The sequence below is a fragment of the Stylophora pistillata genome, chromosome 3, assembly GCF_964205215.1.
Source record: "Stylophora pistillata chromosome 3, jaStyPist1.2, whole genome shotgun sequence".
In the NCBI taxonomy this organism is placed as follows: Eukaryota; Metazoa; Cnidaria; class Anthozoa; order Scleractinia; family Pocilloporidae; genus Stylophora; species Stylophora pistillata.
The window spans coordinates 33,940,545-33,966,467 of NC_142521.1; the positions used below are offsets into that span (position 1 = coordinate 33,940,545).

Below are 25,923 nucleotides of genomic sequence, written 5' to 3' on the forward strand. Positions count from 1 at the left end.
TCGCGCGATAATAAATATTATCGCGCGATAATTTCCATTTACCGCGCGATAATTTCCATTTATCGTGCGATAATCTCCATTTATCGTGCGATAATCTTCATTTATCGCGCGATAATTTGTCATTTATCGCGCGATAATTTGTCATTTATCGCGCGATAATTTCCATTTATCGCGCGATAAAAAATTTTGTCATGTCCCCTATGGGCCACCTTAGCATTGGATGACGCAGTTGAACATTTGAAGGCGAGACCGAGCAAAATATAGTCTGAGTTGAGTTGGAAGGCTTCGTTTAAGAGTGGGAGGGATCCGCTGGCTGTCAAAGCAAAAATTGCGAGAGATTGAAAGTTAGGCTGAGTTACATAGAAAAAGTTTTAAAGCTTAGGAAGAAGCTGAGTGAATGCAATTTAGAAGCAGAAATTGAACTTGAGAAACAGCCTTCCATCTCTGAAGAAGCGCATAAAATAAAGCAATTGGAAGCCGAAACAGTTGAACCGAAAGCTGAGGTTCAAAATGAAAAAGGTGGCCACGAGAGTCTAAAGGAGAGACGCGAAGATTGCGAAGGTGGAGAAGAGTTTGAGTCAGAAAATGTTCTGACTTTGCAGGTTAATAGTAACAAGGCTGAATACACTTCAACTCCTGTTATGATAAGTTAGTTGTAAGTCACGTGATCTTATGGATCACGCGGAATGTAAAACTAGGTCAATAAAGCTCTTGCAGTTGAAGTCTGCAGACGTTCTCCTTTGTACTCATAACAACTCCAAAACAAAATAATGAAGTTCAGCAGTTAAAGGCGAGATTTGGCAACCAGGAAACCCTTAATCAGGCTACTGGTGGAGTGCAAGCCGATTCAACGGTCAACACAGTTATGCGGTCTTGTTTAATCTTTACCAAAGTTGAAGCTTGACATCTTTGACGGAAACTTCATCTATTGGAGTGATTGGATTTTAATGTTCCGATTATCGATGGCGCAGACATCTCTCGTAACGCTAAGATGCAACGCCTACAAAATGCAGTCACTGGTACAACAAGGGATGCTATAGCTGGTAATGGATATTATGGGGAAGTGAAATTGAGATTTGGACAGTCTTGTTGTGGTGAAAGCTCATTTGAATCGTATTCAGCAATGGGAAACGGAAGGTTTCAGAAGCTGCAGTATTTGTCAATGTTCAAAGGACTCTCTGTTAGTTTAGGCGTCAATGGCTGTACTTGATTACATCATGGGCTGTTACACAGAGTTGCCACTGAAAGTGGCAGTCACCTTTCCTCAATGTAATCAGAAGTACCAACTGCACAGCACAGCACCCCAGAAGCATCAGTAGAAAGTTCAAATGCCTTGGTAGATCACGAAAAACCACTAGTCTTTTTTGATGTGGTTCCAGTAACACTGTTTGGCTCTGGTGGTCAACTTAGCATTCACGTCCTTTTGGATTCTGGGTGTACTTGCTCTTTGGTTAAAAGTGACATTAGAGAACAACTCAAATTGAATGGTCTGTCCGTATCGCTCGATTTCTTTGGTATTTAAGTTACATCGTATCTCAACACAAAAATAGTTTCGTTTGGCGTTGGTCCTGTTGATATGTAATCCACTAAATATCCTGTTAAGAACGCATTGATTGCAGAAAAGCTTAACTTACCTTTGGTCACAGTAAACATGGTGTGACGATACCACGCCACAAAGATGGGCGCCTTCTAACACATACGAAGTACCAAGCACAAACAAGCCCGAGAAGACACACCAGAACACAACTAAACGTCGGCCTACAAATATTTATTATTCTAAGTAAGACAAGTCAGGTCTGATTTTCACTATTGCTCAAATAGTGCTTTACTGCGAAGGATCGTTCTCATATACGTCTCATAACCGCAGTTCACACATATGTTTCATATGTTTGTTGTTGTTTGATTTATCATCTACGGGTTTATATCGAATTAATTTGATGGCCTGCTCCCAGTTGGCTTGTTAGCTCAATTGGTAGAGCGCTGCACTAGTATCGCAGAGGTCAGTGGTTCGAATCCCGTACAGGCCTGAAATTTTTTTCAGGTCTGATTTTCACTATTGCTCAAATAGTGCTTTACTGCGAAGGATCGTTCTCATATACGTCTCATAGCCGCAGTTCACAGATATGTTTCATATGTTTGTTGTTGTACAATAAAGTAACTAGCAGTAACGATACTGCAATGAGCTGAATTATTTGCCCTAATTAATTAATTAACAGGAATACGATAATACGATAAAACTACAGTACACTAAATCTATTTACAAGAGTATTACTATTAAGATATAATAAAAAAGGTAGGTTTTTTTTTTTTAGTTCAATTCAGTTCACCCTCGCGTCTCTGTGCTTAACCTGTCCTTAACCCAACCACGTTCCACCAACAAACGACTGATAAACCTAACTAACGAATCACAAACCAACCTCGCGTTTAACCCAACTAAACGTAGAAGTTTCCAACTTCACGTAATTTGGTCTTCGCTCAGATTTTTCTTGACTCAGGTGTCTTCACTGGCTTACTGTCAGACGGAAGATAATCTTATCCTTTTCTTTCTTCTGCGCTTTCTTCGGCTAGCCTCTCGGCACACATACGCCCCCCCCCCCGGAAAATGGACTCTTTGTCGTGTAAAGGAATGATTTTACTGAATGACTCTTCAGTGATTAAAACGTGCCCTGATCCGAACGAGTATCCGTAACTTTTAAACCTTCGCCGCCGGTGACCTTCTCTCAAAAAAGCTAGAAAAAAACCTCACACCGTAACCACTCGAATCCTTATATACATGTGGACGCAAGGTGCCAGAAGAGAAGGAAGAAAACTATTTGATATATTAAAATAAAGGTTAATTACACAACAGGTTACACAAGTGAAGAATACAAATTACGTAACAGATACAAATATCACACACTGCATTGATCCTAGGAGAATAAAAGAATTATTTACATACCCCTAAATAAATTCTTGTGGACGCTTTTATGACACATGGACAATGTCAAGTCACAGTGTAGCCATCTACGCCTACATAAAGCCAACACCTCTGGAGATTAGTGAAGATCAGGAAGTCCCAGAAATCTCAGAGCGACAAGTCCTGAATTCTCTTATGCGTATAAAGAAAACAGCAACCGGACCAGATGGCATCCCGTATACTATATGGAAAGACCACGCCGAGCTATTCGTTCCAGTGATCACCAGGATTTGGAATCTGTCTCTTAGAACACACGCCTGGCCTGTCTCTTGGAAAAAGTCAGACCTGAACCCCTTGCCGAAGGTTGATCTACCCAAGGGAATATCAGACTTAAGCGGAATAAATGTGACACCTGTCATCGCAAGGTGCTTTGAGAAGGCTGTCTTAGGAACACACGCAAGGGAGACCTTCGATGAACATTCTGGGATCTCACAGTTTGCATACATAGAGGGAGGGAGCTGTGCCAATGCTCTACTGACTATCCAACATACTGTCAATCAATATCTTGATATCCCAGAGTGCAAAGCGGTACGCCTATTCGCTATGGATTTCAGCAAGGCTTTTGATAGTGTGAAACACGATCTCCTCTCACACAAATTGAAGGAACTCCCCCTGAATCCTTTTATAGTTAACTGGTATCTAAGCTTTTTGGAAGACAGGCAGCAGAGAGTCATTAGAAATGGGTTTATTGGTAAATGGAAAAGTGTCAACAAAGGTACCACCCAAGGAAGTGTCAGCGGGCCGCACTTGTTCGATGTCTTTCTCAGTGATTTAGAGATACACTTGGATAATAAGAGCGTGCTGGTAAAATATGCAGATGATACAACCATTATCTCGCCTGTGATAGGTGATAATGACAATTCTATCGCACTGATTAATCAGTTTTCCCAGTGGTCTAGAAGTAATGGTATGTGTAGCAATCCATCTAAGTGCAAGGAAATCATTTTCCGCAAGAAAGGTTGTACAATAGAGTTTCCGATTGTGTCTGGAATACCACAGACAAAAGAGCTTACTATTTTAGGGGTAACATTTCAGGAAGACAGTAGGTTTATAACACATGTTCGGGAAAAACTAATCAAAGCAAACAAGTGCCTTTTCATTTTAAGATCTTTAAGGAAAGAAGGGTACAATCAGGCCGAAGTAGACCATCTGTTTCTAAATCTGGTTCTACCAAATATATTAAACGGGCTGTCCGTATTTGGCGCTGTAAATTCCGAATTAACAACAATCCAATGTTTCTTAGATCGATGTTATAAGCGCAAGTATACATCCGACCACATTAATGTTTATGAATTGTTAGATCAACAGGACACACGTATCTTCAAGAATGTTTTTAATAATACAATACACCCTTTAAGAGCTATAATGCCAAAAAAGAAATCAACCAAGTACAATCTGAGGAAAGAGACAAGTCACCATCCTAAAATAAATACTGATAGGTTCAAAAACACGTTTGTCAATCGCTTAATTTTTAAACATAATCTAGTCTTAAAATTTTTATCTTGATTTTCTCTGTAATTTATATATATAGCTTCTTTTAATGTTGTAACATAGGATATGTGATTATTTATCTTATGACTTAATAAAGATTCAATTCAATTCAATTCAATTCAATCTGGTAGACATTGAGTAAACAGATATGGATAGTGTTGAGGTAACAGTGGTTCTTAGTAGTACTGTGTCTGGAATCGTCGTCCAAAGGGAGGTGCGTGAAGATCCCTAAGTAAGGCTCACCCCTAGGAGTGAATACCTAAGTCGGCTGGAACGTCGCTGAAAACCTAGCTGGATATGTTTGTGATTAAGAGTATGTTTTCTGCGTGCATGTGGCTCCACCTGAAGACGAACTGAACGAACATGTGAAAAGTCGGTGGAAGACTGAATCGTTTGGATGTAAGTACGACAGCAAGCAAAGGCGCTCCAAAGAAGATAAAGTAGCTTTGGATTCTCTGAGCAAGGCTACCCGAAGAGTTGATGGAAGGTTTGAAGTTATTCTTATTTGGAAGGATTCAATTGCTACTTTACCAAACAATCGGGTTGCTGGCGGAAAGCGTTTGGGACTGTTAGATAAACGCTCGGAAAGGGACCCACTATTGAAGGTCAAGTATGCAGAAACCATAGAGAAAGATCTGCAGAAAGGGCACATCAAGAAGTTGGGAAATGAGGAGTTGCCTGACATTATTTCACATACGACAGCTGGTTATAGTAGATTGTCATAAACCGGGAAAGGTCTGGCGAGTCAGTGATGCAGCTGCTCGGTATCAAAGAATTTCCTTGAATGACTGCTTATCATCTGGACCTGATATTTTTAATTCATTACTCGGATTGATGATGCACTTTCGCCAGGAGTCGATTCCAGTGTCCGTTGATGTCGTAGCTATGTTTAGTCAGGTTTCAGTTCCTAAAGAAGACCAATTCGTTCTACGTATTCTGTGGGGAAAGCAGCCAACAGACAAAGTGGAAGTTTATCAGTATGTCCGACATATCCTTGGTGCCAAGTGCTCTCCTACCTGTGCCAATTATGCACCTCGAAGAACCGCGCGCACAGGACAACAAGCATTCATTCCCTCTGGAAGCTGAGGCTGTTGAAAGGAGCTTTTAGATGTGTTATGTATTTTAGTCTGTTCCGTCTTTGTTGAAAGCATGTGATCTCCAAGCTAAGCTGGTGAGGTTACTTGCACTAGGCGGATTTAACTTGACTAAGTCGATGTCTAATGATAAAGATCTACTCAAAGCTGTCCCTGAGGAAAAGACCGCTGGCTTTGTGCGAAATATTAGAGACGAAGTTACCTTACTCACTCAGAGAGCCCTTGAAGTCATCTGGGATATCCAGAGTGACACTTTTAACTTTAATATCAAACCTAAATATCTGGTAGACACTCGTAGAAAGGTGTCAGTCTTACTACCTCCATTTTTTTATCCTTTTGGTTTCGCAGCTCCGTATGTTGTCAGGGCTAAAATATTCCTTCAATAATTGTGGAAACTAAGGCAAGGCTAGAGTTGAGGGAATGCCAGAAGAGTTCTTACACGAATGGTTTGAGAAGCAGAAGGAACTGGGGAGGTTGATCGAGTTCTCCATATTAAGGTTCAATCGTAAAGTGAAAACTTATCCGACATCGATCCATATGCATGTGTTTGATGATGCTCGTGGGTAGCTTTCTGTGCTGTTGCCTACGTTCGATTTGAGTACCCTAGTGGTCATAGACAGTGTGCAGTTGTTGCAGCCAAGTCTCGTGCTGCAACTTTTAAACAGTTAAACATCCCATAACTGGAACTTCAGGCAGCGGCTCTAAGAGTGCGATTATCCAGAAATAACATAACTATGAGATTTCTGCGGTCCGCCTTTGGAGTGATAGTAGTGCTGTCATAAGAAAATTCGTGGGCCATTATTGCCAACAAGAATTTCGGAAGTCCTGGATACGTCAGAATCGGATTAGTGGCATCACTGCCCAGGGAAACTTAATCCAGCTTTAAAGGCAGTCGTGATATGAGAGCAGGCCCAATCACTCGTGATAACCACAGGTTAAATGGACCACTATTCTTCTACTATCAGAAGATCAATGGCCAGAAGATATTTCAAAGGGAAACACTACTCATGGTCTTATTACAAACTCATCTTAAGAAATTGTTCATTCCGCAAATTCTTGTTGGCTATTATTGCCAACAAGAATTTCGGAAGTCCTGGATACGTCAGAATCGGATTAGTGGCATCACTGCCCAGGGAAACTTAATCCAGCTATAAAGGCAGTCGTGATTTGAGAGCAGGCCCAATCACTCGTGATAACCACAGGTTAAATGGACCACTATTCTTCTACTATCAGAAGATCAATGGCCAGAAGATATTTCAAAGGGAAACACTACTCCTGGTCTTATTACAAACTCATCTTAAGAAATTGTTCATTCCGCTGTCATAACTTCGGGTCTCAGCCCATCCTATGAACTTATCCAGATTTTCCTCACTCACTAAAGTTTGCCGAATCATCACTTCACTTATGTCCAGAGACTTACCCAAACCTTTGCAGAAAGAAACTGTAGAGCCAAATGTTAACCGAGCCATTACAAGTACAAGAAATCTATTAAGCGATGGAAATGGGAATCAAGTCCGCTCAATGGAGAGCCTTTTTGCCTGAAATTCGTAATATAGAAGCTGTAAGACCTATTCGAACCCAAAGTCTCGATTATTGTAACCCCTTTCTCAGATAAGAATCAGATTCTAAGAGTTGGTGAGAGACGTTGCAGTGCATCGGTTCTTTATGACGTGAAGTACCCAGAGATTATTCCATAGGACCATTACTTAAGTCGTCTCATTATCCCACATTGTCACGAAAACCTTAGTCACGAAGGAAGTGGTCACGTTCGGAATGAACTGAGGTTAATGTAATTAATTCCTCATGTCAGATCCACCGTGAGAAGAGTCACCCATGATTGTTTACTCTGCAAACGCAGGCAAATCAAGCCGCAACCTCCTCTAAGATCGCCCTCCATAAGATCGCTTGCAGATTTCTCCGCCCTTCGCTAAAGTATGGTCCCACTATGATCAAGCAGCTTCGCAGGAGGAAAAAGTGTTATGGATGATTGTTTACCTGCAGAGCAACAAAGGCGATTTACGTGGAGGTGGCAAAGTCATTGGAGACCGATCGATTCATTGATTAACACACTAAGAAGATTTGTAGGAAGGCGTGGTTCGCAAACGGACATATACTCCGATAGTGGTACTAATTTTGTTGGAGCAGATCGAGACCTGAGACAAAACCTTGAGAAGTGGAACCAATCTCAGATTGCTGACTCTCTTTCTCAGAAGGAGATACAGTGGCATTTTAATCCTTCAGCCGCACTTCTGTTTGGTGGCATACGGGAACTTCTAGTTCAGTCCTGCACGAAAGCTCTGAAGGTCGTTCTTCATGGTAATGAGGTGACAGATGAAGTCCTAGAGACAGCTCTTGCCGAGACAGAGGCTCTTCTCAAGTGCTATCAATATATGAAATTAAGACCTGAAAAAATTTAGGCCTCTAAGGGAGTCGAACCCATGACCCCTGCGATGCCGGTACAGGCTCTACCAACTGAGCTAACAAGCCAACTGGGAGCTGGTCATGATGGTGATTCGTAATAAACCGGTGAGGTGATGAGTCAAATGCTAAGAATGTATGAAAATCATATATTTGAACTGCGGTAAAAGAAACTCTTGTGAATAACAGACCCCTCACTGTGGTCGGTTTTAGGTGCAGTGACTTGGAAGCCATCAGGCCAAATCATTTTCTTATTTCTCGTGCAAATCCTGTTTTATCATGAGGTTTTTTACAGACAAGGACATTTCTGGTACTAAATGGTGAACACAGACGCAAGTCAATGTCAACCAAGTCTGGACCAGGTGGCTACAAAGATATGTACTCACTTTGATCGCTCGAAAAAAGTTGAATCAGAGCACACGCAAAGTTCAAGTTGTAGATTTGGTTGTGGTCGCTGATGACAGACACCAAGAAGAGATAAGCCCTTTTCGCACGTCATGGAAATCTATCTTCCCAGGAAGAGATGACACTATCCGTGTTTGTGCAGTTAAATCGAAAGAGGGAGTATACAAGAAACCAATCGCGAAGTTGGCGTCACTAGAATAGTGTTTCACCTAATTTAGTGGAACAATGGCGGGAGAATGTCGCCCCGAAGAATTAACAAAATCGGGATAAGCTTCGGAAATCTTAAGTGAGTGAATTTTAAAGCTAAAAACAAATCACGAGCTAATTCAGAACTCACAGCGGCCAGGTCTACAACCTCCACATCCACTGACATCATCGATAATAGCCACGACGGCAGCAGCTAACAATAAGAGAGTCTTCATCTGAAACAATGAAAAATTATACAAGGTTTTTTCGACAATCGCAGATGAATACGGTATCATGTACTGCAAAAATAATGTAATATAAGTAATACGACTTTCCTATTACTACTTTGTATCATTTCAACCTTTTCCCATGAATTTGCATCTTCTCCACCAATAGCACTTATGCGTGATGACGTCAAAACAATTTCTCGCAGCGTCAAACCGAGGCTTGGAGGTGATCGCTTCGCGTGTTTTGTTGGTGTTTAGAGAAATAATCAATTACACTCGTCTGTTTTTTTCCCTTTTTGTTCCAAATGCCTCAATGGTGTATTGCCTAGGGCTGCATAAACTCTTCAGACATGAAAATCAAAAAGTCCTGCCATACACCACTTTCATAAATGGCTGCCGGATTGATATTCTTTTGTTTAAATTCAAATTAGCCTCACAAGCCTCGCTTGAGATAATGTATTCTTTTGAATTTTAAACTGGAGAACAAGGCCAGAAAGGCTAATTTAAATTTAAACAAAAGAATATCAATCCAGCAGCCATTTATGAAAGTGGTCAATTGCTTACCGCTGGAGAACAAAGAACTGTTTTCTAAATGGCTTCCAAAAATTCGGCGAACAAACACACCAGTTAATGAGCACTCGAGGCTATGTGGCGACCACTTTGAAGCCGACTGTTTCAATAAAGTCTCGAGTTCCTTGCTTTTCAACTTGAAACCAGGGTCAATTCCCACAAAGTTTTTCTTTGTGCAAGAAAAAAACACCGAGGAAACAGAGCGAAAATCGGTCGAGCGAAAGCAGCGTCGGACGATTTGCCAGAAACATGTGATGGCTTTGAAAGGGACAACATTGGTGGTGAGATTTCCTTAAAAAGAAGGCAATCTCCTCCAATAACCCTGCTTTATGGGATCAATTTAGGCGTGCAAGAAACCAGGCAAACAACGCAATTAAACTTGCAAAGAAACTCTACGTTTCCGAAAAAGGTAATTTGCGCAAAACGTGGCATGTGATCAACGAGCTAACTTCACGTAACAATAGTAAGTCGACGAATATTCTGGAGATTAAGGTAAATGATAAAATAGTAAGTAATCCTATAGACATTTCGGAAACTATTAACGATCACTTTACAAACATTGCGCAAGTATTAGCACAAGATATTCCTGTCGTTGATATTGATCCTGAGTCTTATTTAGAACACTCTAGTCATTCGTTTTCTTTACAAATTCCGAGCGTTGATATTGTGTCTAAGATTATGTCGAAAATTGACGGAAAGAAAGCCACTGGTCTTGATATGATTCCGAGTAAATTATTGAAAATGGCTGCTTATATCGTCGCACCCTCTCTCACCTCAATCTTCTCTAAGTCTATCCTCACTGGGATATATCCAAATTATTGGAAAACGGCCAAAGTGACTCCTCTTTTCGAAAAGGGTTTTAAATCGGATCCTAACAACTATAGACCAATATCTGTAATCCATATAATTTCCAAAGTTTTTGAAAGAATTGTTTACAATCAACTTTTTCGTTATCTAGATGATAACAAATTGCTATTGGGTTGCCAATCAGGGTTCCGTTCTCTACATAGTACGCTTACGGCTTTGCTTGAGGCAACAAATTCTTGGTCGGTAAATATCGACAATGGTCTCTTAAACGGCGTTGTCTTTATTGACCTTACTGAGGCACTCGACACCATTGATCATGAAATAATCTTGCGCAAGATGTCATACTTGGGTATCGATCTGGCAGCTATTGAGTGGTTCTCGTCGTACTTGAGTGGCCGAACTCAGAGATGTAGTGTCGGTGGCAAACTATCATCTGCCCGTACCCTCAGTTGCGGCGTGCCGCGAGGTAGCATATTGGGTCCTTTGCTATTTTTAATATACATTAATGATATTTCCAACTCCCTGTGGGGCGCCGCACCAAGAATGTCTGCCGATGACACCAATCTTACGATATCTGCTAAGACATTAACAGAGCTTGAGATAGCTCTAACCCCTGAATTGAATAACCTTAACCGTTGGCTGAAAGCTAACAAGCTCAGTCTAAATGTTGCTAAAACAGATTTAATGATTATTGGATCAAGACAAAGACTATCTACCCAATGTAACGACCTAGAAATCAGAATTGATGACCAAATTATTAAGAGAGTCGACAAGACCAAATCTTTGGGTCTTACTATAGATGCCCAACTCTCTTGGGGTAGCCACGTTGAAGAGATTTGCAAGAAAGTCTCTTCAGCTATAGGCGCCCTAAAACCTGTACGGCCCTTTATATCCAAAGAAACTTCAATTCAAATTTATAACGCTTTGATTATGCCTCATTTTGATTACTGCAGCCCCGTCTGGGACTGTATAAGTGGCTACTTAAGCGATAAGCTCCAAAAATTACAGAATCGAGCAGCCAGATTATTACTAAATTACCCTTTGATACGAGCTTAAACCACCTTCTCTCCACCCTCGATTGGGAGAGGCTCTCTCTTCGACGAGAGAAACAAAAAGCCCTAATGTGTATAAAATTATAAACAGTCTTGCTCCCGAATATCTACAAAGTCTTTTCTCTCAGCGTCACTCTGTGTACGACATAAGAAACTCTGAGGGAAGGCTGGCCCTGTCCAAACCAAACATCAATTATTTGAAACGAAGCTTCTCTTACAGCGGGGCCATGTTAAGGAATAAATTGCCCAAAAACTTAAAAAATGCTTCATCCATTAACCATTTTAGACGAAACCTTAACGTAGTCGATATATAGGATTCCCACACAGCAATCATGTAAAACAGTTGATTAATCCTAGTTTGTATTATGTAACTGATGATTTTCCGTGTTTAAATAAAGATTTACATACATACATACATACATACATACATGGTTTCGCGGGAGTATCAAAGAAAAATGTATGTCACATCGGATATGGCTGTAGAAAATTCGCCTAAAATCACTCTTTCTAAGGATGATATCAAGGGAGCTTCCTTAAGAGTGAACACCCCTAGTCAACTGACTATTCCTGCATTAAAGAGATGGCTTTCCTGCAGGAAAGGAGCGAAATTGAGCGGAACAAAGCGATATTTAGTCGAAAGGTAAATACACGTGAATAGCTTATTTCTCCGGCATACCGGTATTTTACGTTGGATGATCAAACTAAAAGAAATCAACTGTCCCTTTCAGAGTTCAAAGTTATATAAATAGTACCCTCGATAAGGACCTTATTGATCCAGCCAATGTTTTCACTTTCAAAGCCATCACATGTTTCTGGCAAATCGTCCGACGCTGTGTTTACGTACGGAGTCGGCTGCTTTCGTTTGACCGATTTTCGCTCTCCTGGAGGTTTCCTCGGTGTTTTTTCTTGCACAAAGAAAAACTTTGTGGGAATTGACCCTGGTTTCAAGTTGACAAGCAAGGAACCCGGGATTTTCCTAAAACAGTCGGCTTCAAAGTGGTCGCCACATAGCCTCGAGTGCTCATTAACTAGTGTGTTTGTTCGCCGAATTTTTGCAAGCCATTTCGAAAGCAGTTCTTTGTTCTCCAGCGGTAAGCGATGCCAGGACTTTTTGATTTTCATGTCTGAAGAGTTTGTACAGCCCTAGGCATTACACCATTGAGACATTTCGAACAAAAAGTGAAAAAAACAGACGAGGGGAATTGATTATATCTCTAAACACCAACAAAACACGCCAAGCGATCACCACCAAGCCTCGGTTTGACGCTGCGAGAAATTTTTTTGACGTCATCGCGCAAAAGTGCTTTTGGATTTGGAGGGAAGACAAACAGTGAGTTCGCAGAGGCCCTGCTTCACGTTCGTTGGATAGTAGAACAGAAAGCTTCACTTGCTCTCAGCACCTGGGCAAAAAACCACACTGTACTACATGGCTGACTAGATCAATTCAAAAGCATGGAATAAGCGAAGTATAGCTTTGAGATTTGGTAAGAAAAGGAGCATAGAGTTTGCAGTAACCTTTTTCATCTAAGCACTAATTATCGCACCAACCTTGTGAAATGGAAGGTTGAGATGAAAACGTTTGCCCCCCGCAAAAGTGAGTAAACGCGTACAGACTGAGATATTGTTTTGGCAAGCGGGAGTTTTCTTACTCGAAGAAAATTCTCCTTGTGGAATCTGTTCCGTTAAATCGGATAAAAGTAGCAAAGTGTCTCAGACAGAAACTAGACTGCTGTTATTCAATGTCAACGAAAACTTGCTATTTACCTTTCAACTTAGATTTTTCTCGTCCTCAGTGGCAAGAGATCAAAATGTTTCAATTTGGCAAAAGCTTTTAATACAGGTTTAAATCGTGAACAATAGACGGAATCGTGGATAGGCCCTAACCTCAAACTACTAAGTTACGAATGCGTGTTGATTACAGACACAGGTGTTTTCGTTCCCCCCATAAATGAGCCACTTATGAAATTCCAAATCCTTTCTTTGTTGTCAGAAAAATGAGAGGTTTTATTTTCTCAACCGCAATTCCGAGAAATTTAGTCGAGCTATATATTTTATCTTTACTGCGCGACAAAACTTAAAACTAGCGACGTGACCTTTCCGTACCATAGCTGCATGTTTGAGACTTCGTTAAACCTCTTAGCAAGGTAATAATTTCTTTTCAGTGAAATCCACTAAATCTACTTGGAATTTTATGCGGTAATATTTGCTTTCTTTTGTTTTAAGACTAAGTGTATTCCAAAGATGAAATTATATGTTAAATATCCTCGTCATTTTTGCGGGAGTCCATGAGCTTATGAAACAGACTTGGCTGATGCGTCATGCTATGCCCAGCTACAATGATGACAAAATGAAGCTAAATGAAGGTAAATGCATGGCAGAAGTGATGTGAACAGATAAATCGAAGCCGAGCAGAAGTGAAAAGGCTGGTTTAGAACAAGGGCTGGCCTGCGATAGAAGATTTTCAAACGTACAGACACTATATACAAATGTGGGGATTTATCTTATGATCTAATGTCATCAAGAAAAGTGCATTATTTTTTAGGGGTTAAAGTTCCGTAAGGATAACCTACGATTGCTGCACGCAATGTGATTCTTCAGAACATCAGGAAAAATAACTTTATGAACATCTGTATGAGTTATGGAAATAAACACTTTGTCCGGTTTTAACGTATACTTCTTTGTGGTATAACGCTCAGAATTAATCCCCGGGAACATTTGAAATACAAGTAAAAGTTCACATTTGAGGATCAAATTAGAGCTGAGGAGTTCTGAACTCAAATACTAAACCGGTAGTGTTTCAATTTATTCCTACACCATTTTTTTCGCTTGAGATAGAAAAGAAAAATCCTTTTTCTCCTTAAACCAGGATCCTCAAATGGCTTTGCACATTTTTTTTTCTAGAAGCAACTAACGCTATTTGTTTTTTGATCTTCTGGATTTCACTTTGAAATTATGTCCTGCAGTGAGGTAGAATAGTTTCGCTGATTTATATTTGTTTTCGTCAAGTGAAGAGGAACAAACTCTTTTCAGATGCGTTAAAGGGTGGTCCTTGAGGGTTTTAAAGTCGTTTTTCCATGCAAACGGGAAACATTTTAATTTTGCAAATAGCGCAAGGTAAGCTTATCATTCTCATCTCATGTGAAAAAGTAAAACCTGTAGTACCAAACAGCACATGATTTGCCTTTGCTGTTAAGATTTTTAACAAAGAAAATTTTTTGCTGTTGTTTTGAGGTATCTCGTTTCGTGCAGCATGCATTGAAGACTTCCTTAGACCTTTAACCTCTTCAAAAGTGTGCGCTATTATTAGTATGAATAAAACGATCGATGTCCAGACACGTTTTGTACAAGAAAATATAGCGTTCCATTACAGTCAAACTAAACAAATCAAAGAAAATAATTTGCAATAAGCGTTGGAAGGTTTTGAGACGTGGGGCTCGGCGCCACCAGCCAAACGTAAACAAAATTATAGAATCTGCCAAAATAGCTTCCGTGTCCTTTTTCTGTATAAGTAGATCCCTTAATCTTAGCAAGTTCCAGTCCGTTCGTTACGGATTTCTTATAATGCATCCCAAGGCAGCGGCCCACGAAGAAAAAATATTTCAAACGACATTCTGGTGAAACGGTTGGTAAAGGACTTTTGTTAGTGCATTCTGTGCTTACGTTTCAGCTTTTTGTCATCGTTCTTGTGATATCAAGCAGGCACCAGTAGACTCCTAAGTCCAAGAACTCTTAACCCTCGACATTTATCTGCGGATGGATAGCTTTATCATTGACAGGCCTTCTCTTGAAGGGTAAATAAAGTTAATACGTGCGGATTGAGAGCAAAAGATCGACTTAGATCTAAAACATTGAAAGAGCATGACTAGAGACTGTACCTCTAGAGTGAAAAGATTCATCCTTTCCATTGCACAAGTTCTCATTTATAAGCCAGTTTGCAGGGGAGCTGAATAAACAAATACCTACTATGAGATCTCAACTAAAGTAAGGAAAATAAAGTGCCATCCCGAGATGTGCAATTTTTTTTTTTATCACTCCTTGCTGTTGGGTGTTTTCTTTGATTAAAGTTTGACAACTGAAGTAGACAAAGTGTCCGATTTCGCACCGGGCCTGAAACACTTTGATACAATTGCCACAAAGACGATAACTACAAGTATAGAAAACTGGTGTATTCACCGAGAGAAAAAAAAACTACCTCTGGCCGATTTTGCACAGGAATAAAACAAACAAACAAAGCTATAAGCTGTTTCTCGCTCTCAAGTATATATGCAACATTCCAAGTTCCACTTCGACCTGGAAGCAGTGAACGAGAGGAGGCCCTTCGTGGAACGTACATCGCTAAATTCCCGTTCCAATCTATATCTTTTTTTTATTTAGAGCAAAACTAGATACATTGTATAAACAACTTTTTTGAAGAGAAGTCTCAGTGGAAATGACATACTTTTTTGCCAAACAGACAAATGAAAGCCGTTTTGAGGCCAAAAGGGTTCTCTCGAACAACGGCTGACTTGCAAAAAGAAGACTCTAAGACATCGGAAACTGTGTTCAAAGGTAAATAAAGCTTAACAGTATCTGACAATGATATTAAATCGCCTCAAGACAAATCAGTCAGACTAGTCTCAGCGCCGAATTGATAGAACCCCTCTTGATGCCCCTCAAGTGCTTTCGATACAAGGATATGATTAGAGGAAGTTACAGAACTTAATTGAAATATGAATATTTATCTGTTCAGTAGTTGTTCAATAGTTTCTTTCTCTGATTTGAGCAAGTCATTCGTAAAAGAACACTCTCTTTCTAAAAGTCTTCAATGTAAAGTTGATTTTCCTCGCAAACAAAGACTGTGATTTGTAGCAAATAGGGCGAAGTCAAGCTATCATTCTCAAGGCATGTGAAAAGGTGATGCATGTATTATCAAGCAGATTTTCCTTTGCTATCACAAATGCTCGTTCAAATATGCATAAAAGTGCATTTTTTGTTGTTGTTTTGTAAAATCTCATAACGTGCAGTATCAATCAAAGACGTCCTTAGACCTTTAACCTCTTTGAAAGAGTGCGCCATTCTTCAAGACGAGAAACGTGATCGATTTCCCAGCAGGTTTTTTGTACAAGAAAATCTAGTGTAAGATTACAAATGTCATATTTACAATTTTGAAGGTTTAAAAAGTAAATACAGCTGTAATCATGTATCCATTTCAGCAAAAGCAATGGAACGTTTTGAAACGTTGGATAGGCAGGGGCAGAGCGATTAACACAATCGATGTCCCAACACGTTTCGTATAAGAAAAAATAGCTTTGGATTACACGTGGTATATTTCAGAACATGCGAATAATCATGCGCCTATCAGCAAAAGGGATGGAACGTTTGGAAACATGGGATGGGCAGGGGCTCAGCGTTCACCAAGCTAAAGGAAAACAACCTTACAACCCCTGTGTAATCTTAACAGTGTTCAGTCTGCTCGTGATTCACCTATTATAATGCATCCCAATGCAGTTATCGAACTTGAGGACAAAAACGTTTTTCAAATGAGACCCTAATGGAACAGTTTGTAGAGGGGTTTTAACTATCGCATCGCGTTTCAGCCTTTTGTCATCCGCCTTGAGATATCAAGCAGACACTGCTGGGACCTTAAGTACAATAGCAAAGCAACTTTGAGTCTCTTTTTCAGGTGGTGATCAATCTTTGTTTTCTAGCATGGCGTGTTACAGACTTAGTTTTTAACGACACTTCAGTGTTGAGACACTTTAAAACCTTCATCTATTAATTTAGGAGCACTTTCATAGGGACTAAAAAACAAATCAATCAAAAATGTGAAGATGAAACAGATACATAATGCCTTGATCCGTACCTAACATTGCAAAAATTATCATTTATATCGCGATAACTGATTTCTTACTAAGCTTTAAGTGTGTATATGGAACTGAGTGACAATCGTTCTTCATTAACAGGATCTTAAAAGACGCTATATTCGGTAATCATTTGAAATGATTACCAAGTCTAAGGGTATCACGTACCTGAAAAAATAAATAAATAAATAAATAAATAAAGGGGAGATGAGTAATGTTGCCTAAAGTTCACGCCACAGCTTTTCGAAGTTGAGATACTCCTGGATAAAAGTGTTCTATTAGATCCCCCGTTTCAACAATCTGGCCTTTCAATTTAGCCTTTAGTTTGTTAAAGGTCACGCGCTCTGTATATTTACTGCTCTTGCTTCCTTTCCAATAACTCATGAAACTGTTCTCAAGGAAATCTATCTTCCTTTCTGATCAAACCACAAAAACGCTCTGTAACACGATAAAGATGAGATGCAATGGCAATAGCGCTCGGTATCGAGAATGAAACGGGAAAGGGAAAAGGAAAAACAACAATTTAACCGTTAAATCGTGGTACTGATTGTCTATTTTGGACTCAAGTGCATCCGATTGAAGATGATGGTGAATCCATACCAGAAGCAAATGACACTTAAGATGACACAGTTCGGACGGTTATGATAACTACTGAATACTGGTGTGTTTTTTCCGAGAGCAAACTTTAAATAAATTTCTCTTGCCGATTTTGCCCAAAAACCAATCGAACAAACAGAAAAACAGCCGTTTTCTCGCTCCACAGTATGCACTTTTCAGAAACTAAAGCTAAACGCTCAGCGTAAACGTTTTAAAACAGGAAGTTCAGAGGAAATAACATACCTTTCTTCGCCTAAACAGACAAATCAAAGCCGTGTAGAGGCCAAATGGGATCTCGCGAACAACGGCTGACCTGCGAGGGAACATACGTAGACATACGAAACTGAATTCAATGGTAAATAACTGAGACAAAATGTAACAGTATCTGACAATGATCTAAAACCGCACTAAGTCAAAACATTCAGACCAGTTTTAGCGCTTAATGGATAAAAAAAAACCCTGATACCCCACGATTGTTTTCAATACAAGAATAATTTAGAGCTAATTTACAGATCTTAATTGATTTATCATATGTTCAACAATTATCAGTTCTGAAATCAACCTCGGATGTATATCAGTGCTTCTTATGTAAATAACCTGAGCGGTAGGATTTTTGCATTTCTCAGCAGGTTGCTTTTCTTACCTTGAACAAAGCTATTTTTGATCTTGTTTTTTCCATTGGATCTCATATCGACCACCGCAGCTTGTTAATTTTCTTTCACTACTCAAATTGCTCTCACCAGACATAAGAGGAGGATTAGAGTAGTATCATGTCACTTGTTTATTGGAACAGTAAACGCTTTTGTGGAAAACAGTTCATATCAAGATTCTCACTCTCAAATGTAAAGCATTATGGGTTTGGGAATCAAGTATTTATCGCAATATACCCGCTCATTTTATCTTTCTTTGCAGAACAAAGCAGTTTTCATCCCACTTTACTGATTTCGTGACTGTGTTGTTTAATCTAAGACACACGATCCTATTACTGCTCATCACTTCCGAAACGTTACTTAACTATTTGTCATTTTATACAACTTCTTTTGTGTTCTTATTTTAAGAGCTTTAAATTGAAACAGGAAAAGGCAAAAGATTCTGCTATGCTGTGAGCTCTCTGTGAGTACAAGAAAATCTGACATGGAAATGACAAGTGCTTTTGTGCACAACATTGCTGCAAACACTCAGGAGATCGATTTCGTTTACGCAAAGTTGAACGCCTTCTGAGATTTGTTTACCAACCAGAAACACTGAGGAGTAATTTTGGTAAGAAAGCTTTATTTCTTTCTCCTTCTTTATAAGAGCAGTTTCTCGCATGAAGTCTTGATCTCGAACCTGAGCTCGGTTGATAAAACCAAACTATCTCGTCCTTTGGTGTAGTTTGGTATAGCTAAGTGCAGTTATATGAGGGTTGTAGTCAGACGTGTAGCCAGCCTATAATCCCTTTGACGCGGGTTTACAATACTTTTCGGCTCGCTCGACTTTGAAAATGAGATACTTGTAATTTTTTTTTTTTAAAAAAATTGAAATGCCTGTGAGAAAGCAGAAAAGTCGAAAAGCTGGTCACGTCCCTGACAAGGGTGCTGCATCGGTGGGGAGGATTTTTAAAAGGTAACTTGGTTTTATCACCCGAGTTGATAATGCGAATTGGCCCGTTTCGGTTAAAATGTCCCTTCTTTCAAAATAGAGCCAAATTCGTCATCCTCAACAAATTGGCCAGCCTTCTCTTAACGTGACTTTTCTTTTTGCCTTGTCGCCGTCAAGTGGCAACCATTTTTTGTTCTTTTTTTTTTTTTTTTTTTCAGGTTTGGGTCTTTTTCTCCCCTAGCGAGCCCCACTTGTCACACTTTTAACCGTAGGATGGACAATTATAGCTTGTAAGAGCTTGTAAGAGGTGTCAAAATTTGTTGAAACATGTTTTTTCCGGATTTTCCAGTAGATCCATTCCCAGTAGTCAGCCCAACATCTTTAGTACCTTCGCAAGGTTCTTGTAGTGGAACGACCATCAAGGCCATCCGCTCAAGTGATACTTCCATCTCTCGAGCTTCATGCAATGCTCCTTCCATTGCGAAGTAATCGACTTAAAATAGTTTCATCATGCAGCTTTTCAATCTGTTCATCTCTCGCCTTTTCGTTCGAAGATTCATTAAAATTACAGAGACGGACTCGTTTGGAAGCGTGACCAGAGTTAATTATTTTAGCAATTCCTCCATGTGTAGGTGGTGCGAGTTGACGAATCAGGGCATGTCTTTCGCACGATGAATTGTCATCTACACAAAAATGAGCATCAAGCTTTTGAAACCATATAATACATATATTATTCCCCATCGCATCAATCAGTCTAGGATCAGAAATGCCTTATGAAATGTATTGGAATTCAAAGCCTGCCAAACGAAGTATCTGTGCTTTTCTCAGCTTTGTTTCGAAATTCCGTTTCTTATTATACATGAGATATCGATGGCTTTACAGAATAAGATACGACAGCCCCTTGATCGAAAATTTAAATTTAAAGTATTATTAGGTAAATTTTGGTTTTACTGCCTTACTGTTATTTCATGGTTTCTTCTGGCAGATTATTTTTCGTAAAGATGACCGCTTGCGAACACACAATCACTAATAGAAAATGATGTCTTGGTATACTTATCTTAACAAAAAAAATTTTGAAACTTTTTTCATTCAACAGCGGTATAATTATTTGCTAGTAACCAGCTTGGAAAGAGCTCTACCACTGTAGGTTTACTTTAACTTCAAAATTGATCATTTTAAACAGCGATTCATAACATGTCTCTTTGCTCCTTTAATCTAACAGGTGGAAAGGAGAATTATGAGGCAAGCAGTTATATGTTACTTGCTTCTGTTGATTTTGAGGAGCAATCACGCCGTAAGGTCATTGAAAGGTGTGTGTCACTTTAGCTCTGACTGACAAGAAAGTAAGGCCTTTCAACGACATAATATATAGATTTAGCCAAGCCTAAAAGCGGAGCTCCCAAGTTCGTAATATTAATAATAACATAAAAGATGTGCATTTGCCAAGACTCGCCTGAGTCACCCATCCCTTAGGCACGTACCTAAGTAAGTACGCTCGGTCAGTCACGTGACAACCAAACGAAAAGAAGTTGACCATATTCCATGGGTATGGGGCTCTACCCCACGCGCGCAAAGCGCGCATAGGAGCCCCGCTATCAATTCTTAACTTTGTATAATATAGTTTATGAAATTTGAATATTGGTACATCGCAAAAAAAGAAAATTTACCAGTATCGAAAATTTTTCAATGATGACATAAAAAACTGTAAATGACTGAATTGTCAATCGTGCTGTTCAAGAATAATATGTTACCCAGCAGTTTACCAAACATTCGCGTAAAATCACTGCAATAATGGAAGACGTAGTTGACATCATGGTAAGAGACGAGGTCGAGGAGAGTAATCATTTATAAAATATTTACCTATGATTCGCAGAGCAACTGCATTTTCAACTCTGTGATGAGGGCTGATAACGTAAGCAATGATACCCAAGTAATTAGTTTCTTTGTCTTTATCTTAGGGCCCAATACGATTTTGCTGTTTAATGACAGTCAAAACAAAACCACAAAGGCAATTGACTTGAGCATAGGCACGTTTACAGCCAAAGCCAAAATATATCACTTTGGAATAGTGACGCCGGCTTCTTTGGATTATTTACCCGAAGAGGACAGAGTGTATTATTCGGATATTCGGCAGGGTATGATCCTCAGTGTCTTCTCAAATGCAACTTCCTTAAAAGTTTTATTCAGTTGCAATGTAGTAAAACCACTTGGTTTGGTCATCGACAAGCCTGGAAGAAATATCTTTTGGACAGACGTGGGAACTAAAAGAATCGAAGTGGGTAGTATGGATGGAAAAAAAAGAAAAGTACTGATAGAAAGTGGAATTGATGGGCCTGCAGCCATAGTTCTCGACATACCGCGAGGGTGAGCTTTTAAATTTCTCTCACCTTGCCTCCCTGTTAGGGCAATAAATCTGTGCGCATATTGTTTAACGTCAATCTGTCTAGATAAACTCGTCAAGCTGCTCCTCTTACAAGCAAATTAACAGTTATAAATCTGTTTGGAAATGACAGAGGGTGATATGACAAAAAACTATAGCGATCAAGACTCGTCCGTTTGTAAAAAATATTATTACCCGAGCCTCCCACATCTTGCCGACAGTATCCTCTTTGACAATGTTCGAAGAAACATGGTTCTTGTCGAAGAAAAAACTTTATCCATTAGCCGTAAGTACGGAAAGCGAATTCGAATTCGAATTATCTTCGCACCAAGATGGTGTTAATGCCGAATGCGAAAATAACTGATCAGTTGCCTTTATCTCAAGGTTCTACAAGGGCCCATATTTTCTCCTGTATCATTGTTTTACAACAAGGCAAGATATCAGTTAAATTGTCGTTTTGGCTTTCCGGTCTGACTTCACAGATATTATATCAATTCAAATAGCCAGTGGGATTTTTATCTCATCATTAGATACGGGCCAAGGCAAAGCAATTATTTAGAAGCTCTGTTCATCGACCAGTATTTAATGGCGCATACCCGTCCTTCATTCATTACTACACATTTAAATTCCTTATATTGCAAAATACGTTCTTCCATATTCAATTATAACATAACCAAAGTAAAGCGCGCGCTCTGATTGGTCAATTTAGCGTTCCCCATTTGCCCATGGGTGTACGCTGCTTACGTGAGCAAATGCAAAGACTATTTTTCCGCGCGCGCTTGTTTTTTCTGGTCGCGTAAGATTTGTTAAATAAAAGGGAACTCTTTAGCTACAAAGTATCAATGTTATGTTATAAAACAAATGGTAAACACCACAGCGTACACTATTGACTTATGGATGCACTTGGGAGGTTTGCTAAGCACTCAAGAAGCTAGAGTCGCTCTCGGCTATCGCCACGAGCGACTCTTACGCTTCTTTCGTGCCTAGCAACCTCCCGCGCGCATCCATAAGTCAATAGTGTACGCTGTGGTGTTTACCATTTGTTAATTTTACTAGATTGACTGGGTGCCTGTGCACCTTCCAATCCTAGAATGCGATGTTTCGAATTACCCTTGGTGAACATTGTCGTCTCGTTTTTTCTTGACACCAATTGCCCCTTTGAAGTTTGAGCCGGCGTACTTTTATATAGCAATGTATCTAATAAACCTTACAAATCTTTTCAAAGACTTCTTTTTTGGACTGATATTGGAAAAAACCCAAAAATCGAAGAAGCTGCAATGGACGGAAGTAATAGACGAGTGATTGTGAGTGAAAACTTGGGTACTCCAACAGGAATAACCATAGATCCTTCGTCGAGCCGTCTTTTCTGGATTGATGCTAAATTGGATAGAATTGAAGAGTTCAGTTTAAAAACTAGCAAACGGAAAGTCCTTCTTTCACTGAAGAGGGGCGTTTCCGGTTATGGGCTCACAATCCACCAGAGTTGGCTGTACTGGTCTGAATGGCAAACCAAAAGTATTTCACGAGTTTCAGCCAATGGTGGCAATGTGGAGATCATGGTTACCGGACTCATGAAACCAATGGATATTTTGGTCTATGATACCGCTTCGACCAGTGAGTGTAAAACCTTTTTTTTTGTTTTTTTGCACTGCATGCCTAATCCAGAGACCAAATTAAAATTTCTTTGCCTTTTTCCTTCTCTGTAAAACAAATGGTAAAGCTGGGATGTTGTGAAGAACCAACTGATCATTCCCACCATTTATAGATTCACAGAGGTCGTGAATGTTTTGTAAAATCGCTTCAGATACTTTATACACTGGCCCGAGTAAAAAATTACAAATTGGTTGATATTAAATAGCCTGAACTGCGAACGTCTGGGAAGTGTTTATTCTCAAGATGGAGGAAAAGATGGAGGTAAGGGCTGAAACGAAGGGCAGGCCATACCAAGGAAATGGCTTGGAAATAATGCCATATCTTTGAGAAAATTTTTAAATTCTTATAAATAAAATAATAAAGAAACATGGCTCTTTGCTGCCCGTGGAAGCCCAAGGATGATTCTACTTGGACGTTAGCGTTTCGTGACGTGGAGTTCTCACTTAGACACGGATCTGAAAAAGGCTTGTGGTTATTATATTCAATACCTTTTAAAACGTATTGGGTCTTTTACTTCCTTTCAAATTGTTTTCAATCTTAGTTAGCAGCAGCTGTTCATTGAAAAATGGATTATGCAGTGATTTTTGCTTATTAAGCCCGACGGGATATCGATGCGCTTGTCCAGCAGGAGTTCCTCTTCTTCCCGATAGAAAAACCTGTGATCATGGTGAGTACAAAGCCGAGTCGTGTTTCGCTATAATTGTAGTTAAAAAAGGTAGTTAAAATGGATTCCTCGGCCTATTTTGATAAGGAGCTGAGTCTAGTTGACAATTCAATTTATTTTCTTTCTTCGGTGATTTACACAAGACGCTTTTCACAATAATTAAAAAACATCGAACCATGTTTCCATGTCTACGGGAATTGCATTGAAAGCAGTTTTTTTTAATAAAACTGATGCAGCAATCCTGCATGAGTTAAAGGGTTTTTCATTGATTAAATAATGTTTTGAGAATATCATGATTGATTACAAAGCGTTTACCATCGCTGTCAGCAGGGAATGAAAGACTGTTTAAGGCAAAAATTAATGTTCTGTCTTGCTTTGGTTTGACAAACTTCCAAGTCGGTTAAAATTGACCAAATTTAACCTTTTACATCCTTGAAATTTATGGATTGCAAGAAATTATGTTGTTTTCTGTAACATTTTTGTTCAATCATTGACTAGTCTCTTAACCCTGAGAGGCAAATGTTTGCTTCTTTTTTTCCATTTTTGCTTATCTTAATTTCATTTGGGCTTACAGATTTCTTCAATGAAGCAAGCTCGGATAATTTTCTTTTGATTGCTGGTTCGTACTCAGCTAAAATATACAAGATTCCTCTCGAGGAAACCACTGATAAGCCATGCAACTATTTGGATATTAAGGGTACGATCGCATATCCAATAGCTCTTGATTATGATCCATTGGAAGGTATAGTATATTGGACTGATGGTCGAGCTAAAGTCATTGTTCGAGCTTCTCTTGATGGCTCTTCCGTGGAGGTAATTGTGCGAGAAAACATCCAGAGCCCCGATGGCATAGCAGTCGATTGGATAGCAAGAAATATTTATTGGTCGGACGCTGGAACGCAGAGAATAGAGGTTTCAAGACTTGATGGATCATCCAGAAGAAGTCTTATTACAACAGACATTGAAAAGCCCAGAGCAATTGCTCTCAATTTCGCAGGAAGGTATTTTTGGGTAGACTTTGTTTGATAGAAAAAGCAGGGTCAGTCTGTCAAAACTTAGTTGATACATCATGTCTGAGGAGTTTTATCTATGTGAAGAATAACAGTCCTGTTTTGTTAATAGAAAAAAGATGGTAAGTTTTAAAAGAAATTAAGAAGTAAAGAAACAGGGAAAGGTGGTTTTCGTCTGATCACGAGCGTGAGGCAAAGAAAATTTTTTAAGTTTACATGATGAATGGAACCTCAGACCTTCGGATTCTGCGTTCCGATGCTCCACCAATGAGCCACAAAGAGTCTATGGCGAGCAAGGCCCATTACGAAGTTCATATATGACACGTGTCCTGCATACTGCTAGGATCGGTAATGTCAATAGCGTCATGCATTGTAAATGGGAGAAATGTTTAAGTTTTGAGGTCGGTAAAGAAATAGAGAAAGAGGTTTTCTTCTTGTCACGAGCGCGGGACAAAGACATATTTCTGCGTTCCCATTAGGAATCGAGCCTCAGACATTCGGACCTTCGGAAAACATCCTCCTTTATATATATATATATTGTGGGAGGAAAAAGACAAGTAAACTACAAGTTCATCCCTACAAGCCTGTTTCGTGGTCGCCCACTCATCAGGGGATTTCCCCTGATGAGTGGTCGCCCACTCATCAGGGGAAATCCCCTGATGAGTGGGCGACCACGAAACAGGCTTGTAGGGATGAACTTGTAGTTTACTTGTCTTTTTCCTCCCACAATATATACTTCGCTCTACTTCTATGTATTGAGCACTGTTCTACGAAAATCAAGTCACACTTTATATTTATATATATATATATATAAACGTAAAAAACCTTATCCTTGAATCGGAGAGTGCTCTACAATCATGGAGCTTTGGAAACAATTATTTAGGAAAATAAAAATTAGAACTTCGCACTACAGATCTGTTTCGAAAGGGTTAAAAGTCCTCTCTCGTCAGGTGGATAAGATACTAGTTGACTAACGATCCTTTTAAGTAGGT

The 25,923-nt window shown here is 39.5% G+C and overlaps 2 protein-coding genes across 13 annotated transcripts in view; one reads left to right on the forward strand and one right to left on the reverse strand.

Annotated features, from left to right (window-relative positions):
- Positions 1–18,623, reverse strand: part of LOC111331709 (uncharacterized) — a 52,001-nt gene extending 33,378 nt beyond the window's left edge. For 2 of the 7 annotated variants that reach the window (XM_088755256.1, XM_088755255.1), the window contains exons 1-2: positions 17,887–18,145; positions 8,702–8,786 (exon numbers count right to left, since the gene is read on the reverse strand). In XM_088755256.1, coding sequence (XP_088611382.1) covers positions 8,702–8,786; positions 17,887–17,970 — 169 coding nt within the window. In that variant the 5' untranslated portion in view covers positions 17,971–18,145. Of the gene's footprint in view, positions 1–8,701; positions 8,787–14,866; positions 14,988–17,886; positions 18,211–18,286 lie in introns of those variants that run through there. The other 5 variants (XM_022936875.2, XM_022936877.2, XM_022936876.2 and 2 more) reach the window with 5 other exon arrangements.
- LOC111331711 (uncharacterized) overlaps positions 11,674–25,923 on the forward strand; it is a 30,762-nt gene continuing 16,512 nt past the window's right edge. The window contains exons 1-8 of one of the 6 annotated variants that reach the window (XM_088755261.1): positions 11,674–12,690; positions 18,702–18,903; positions 19,574–19,709; positions 20,447–20,534; positions 21,183–21,588; positions 22,830–23,218; positions 23,799–23,924; positions 24,496–24,922. In XM_088755261.1, coding sequence (XP_088611387.1) covers positions 19,686–19,709; positions 20,447–20,534; positions 21,183–21,588; positions 22,830–23,218; positions 23,799–23,924; positions 24,496–24,922 — 1,460 coding nt within the window. In that variant the 5' untranslated portion in view covers positions 11,674–12,690; positions 18,702–18,903; positions 19,574–19,685. Of the gene's footprint in view, positions 12,691–18,701; positions 18,904–19,227; positions 19,249–19,442; positions 19,515–19,573; positions 19,710–20,446; positions 20,535–21,182; positions 21,589–22,829; positions 23,219–23,798; positions 23,925–24,495; positions 24,923–25,923 lie in introns of those variants that run through there. The other 5 variants (XM_088755263.1, XM_022936880.2, XM_088755260.1 and 2 more) reach the window with 5 other exon arrangements.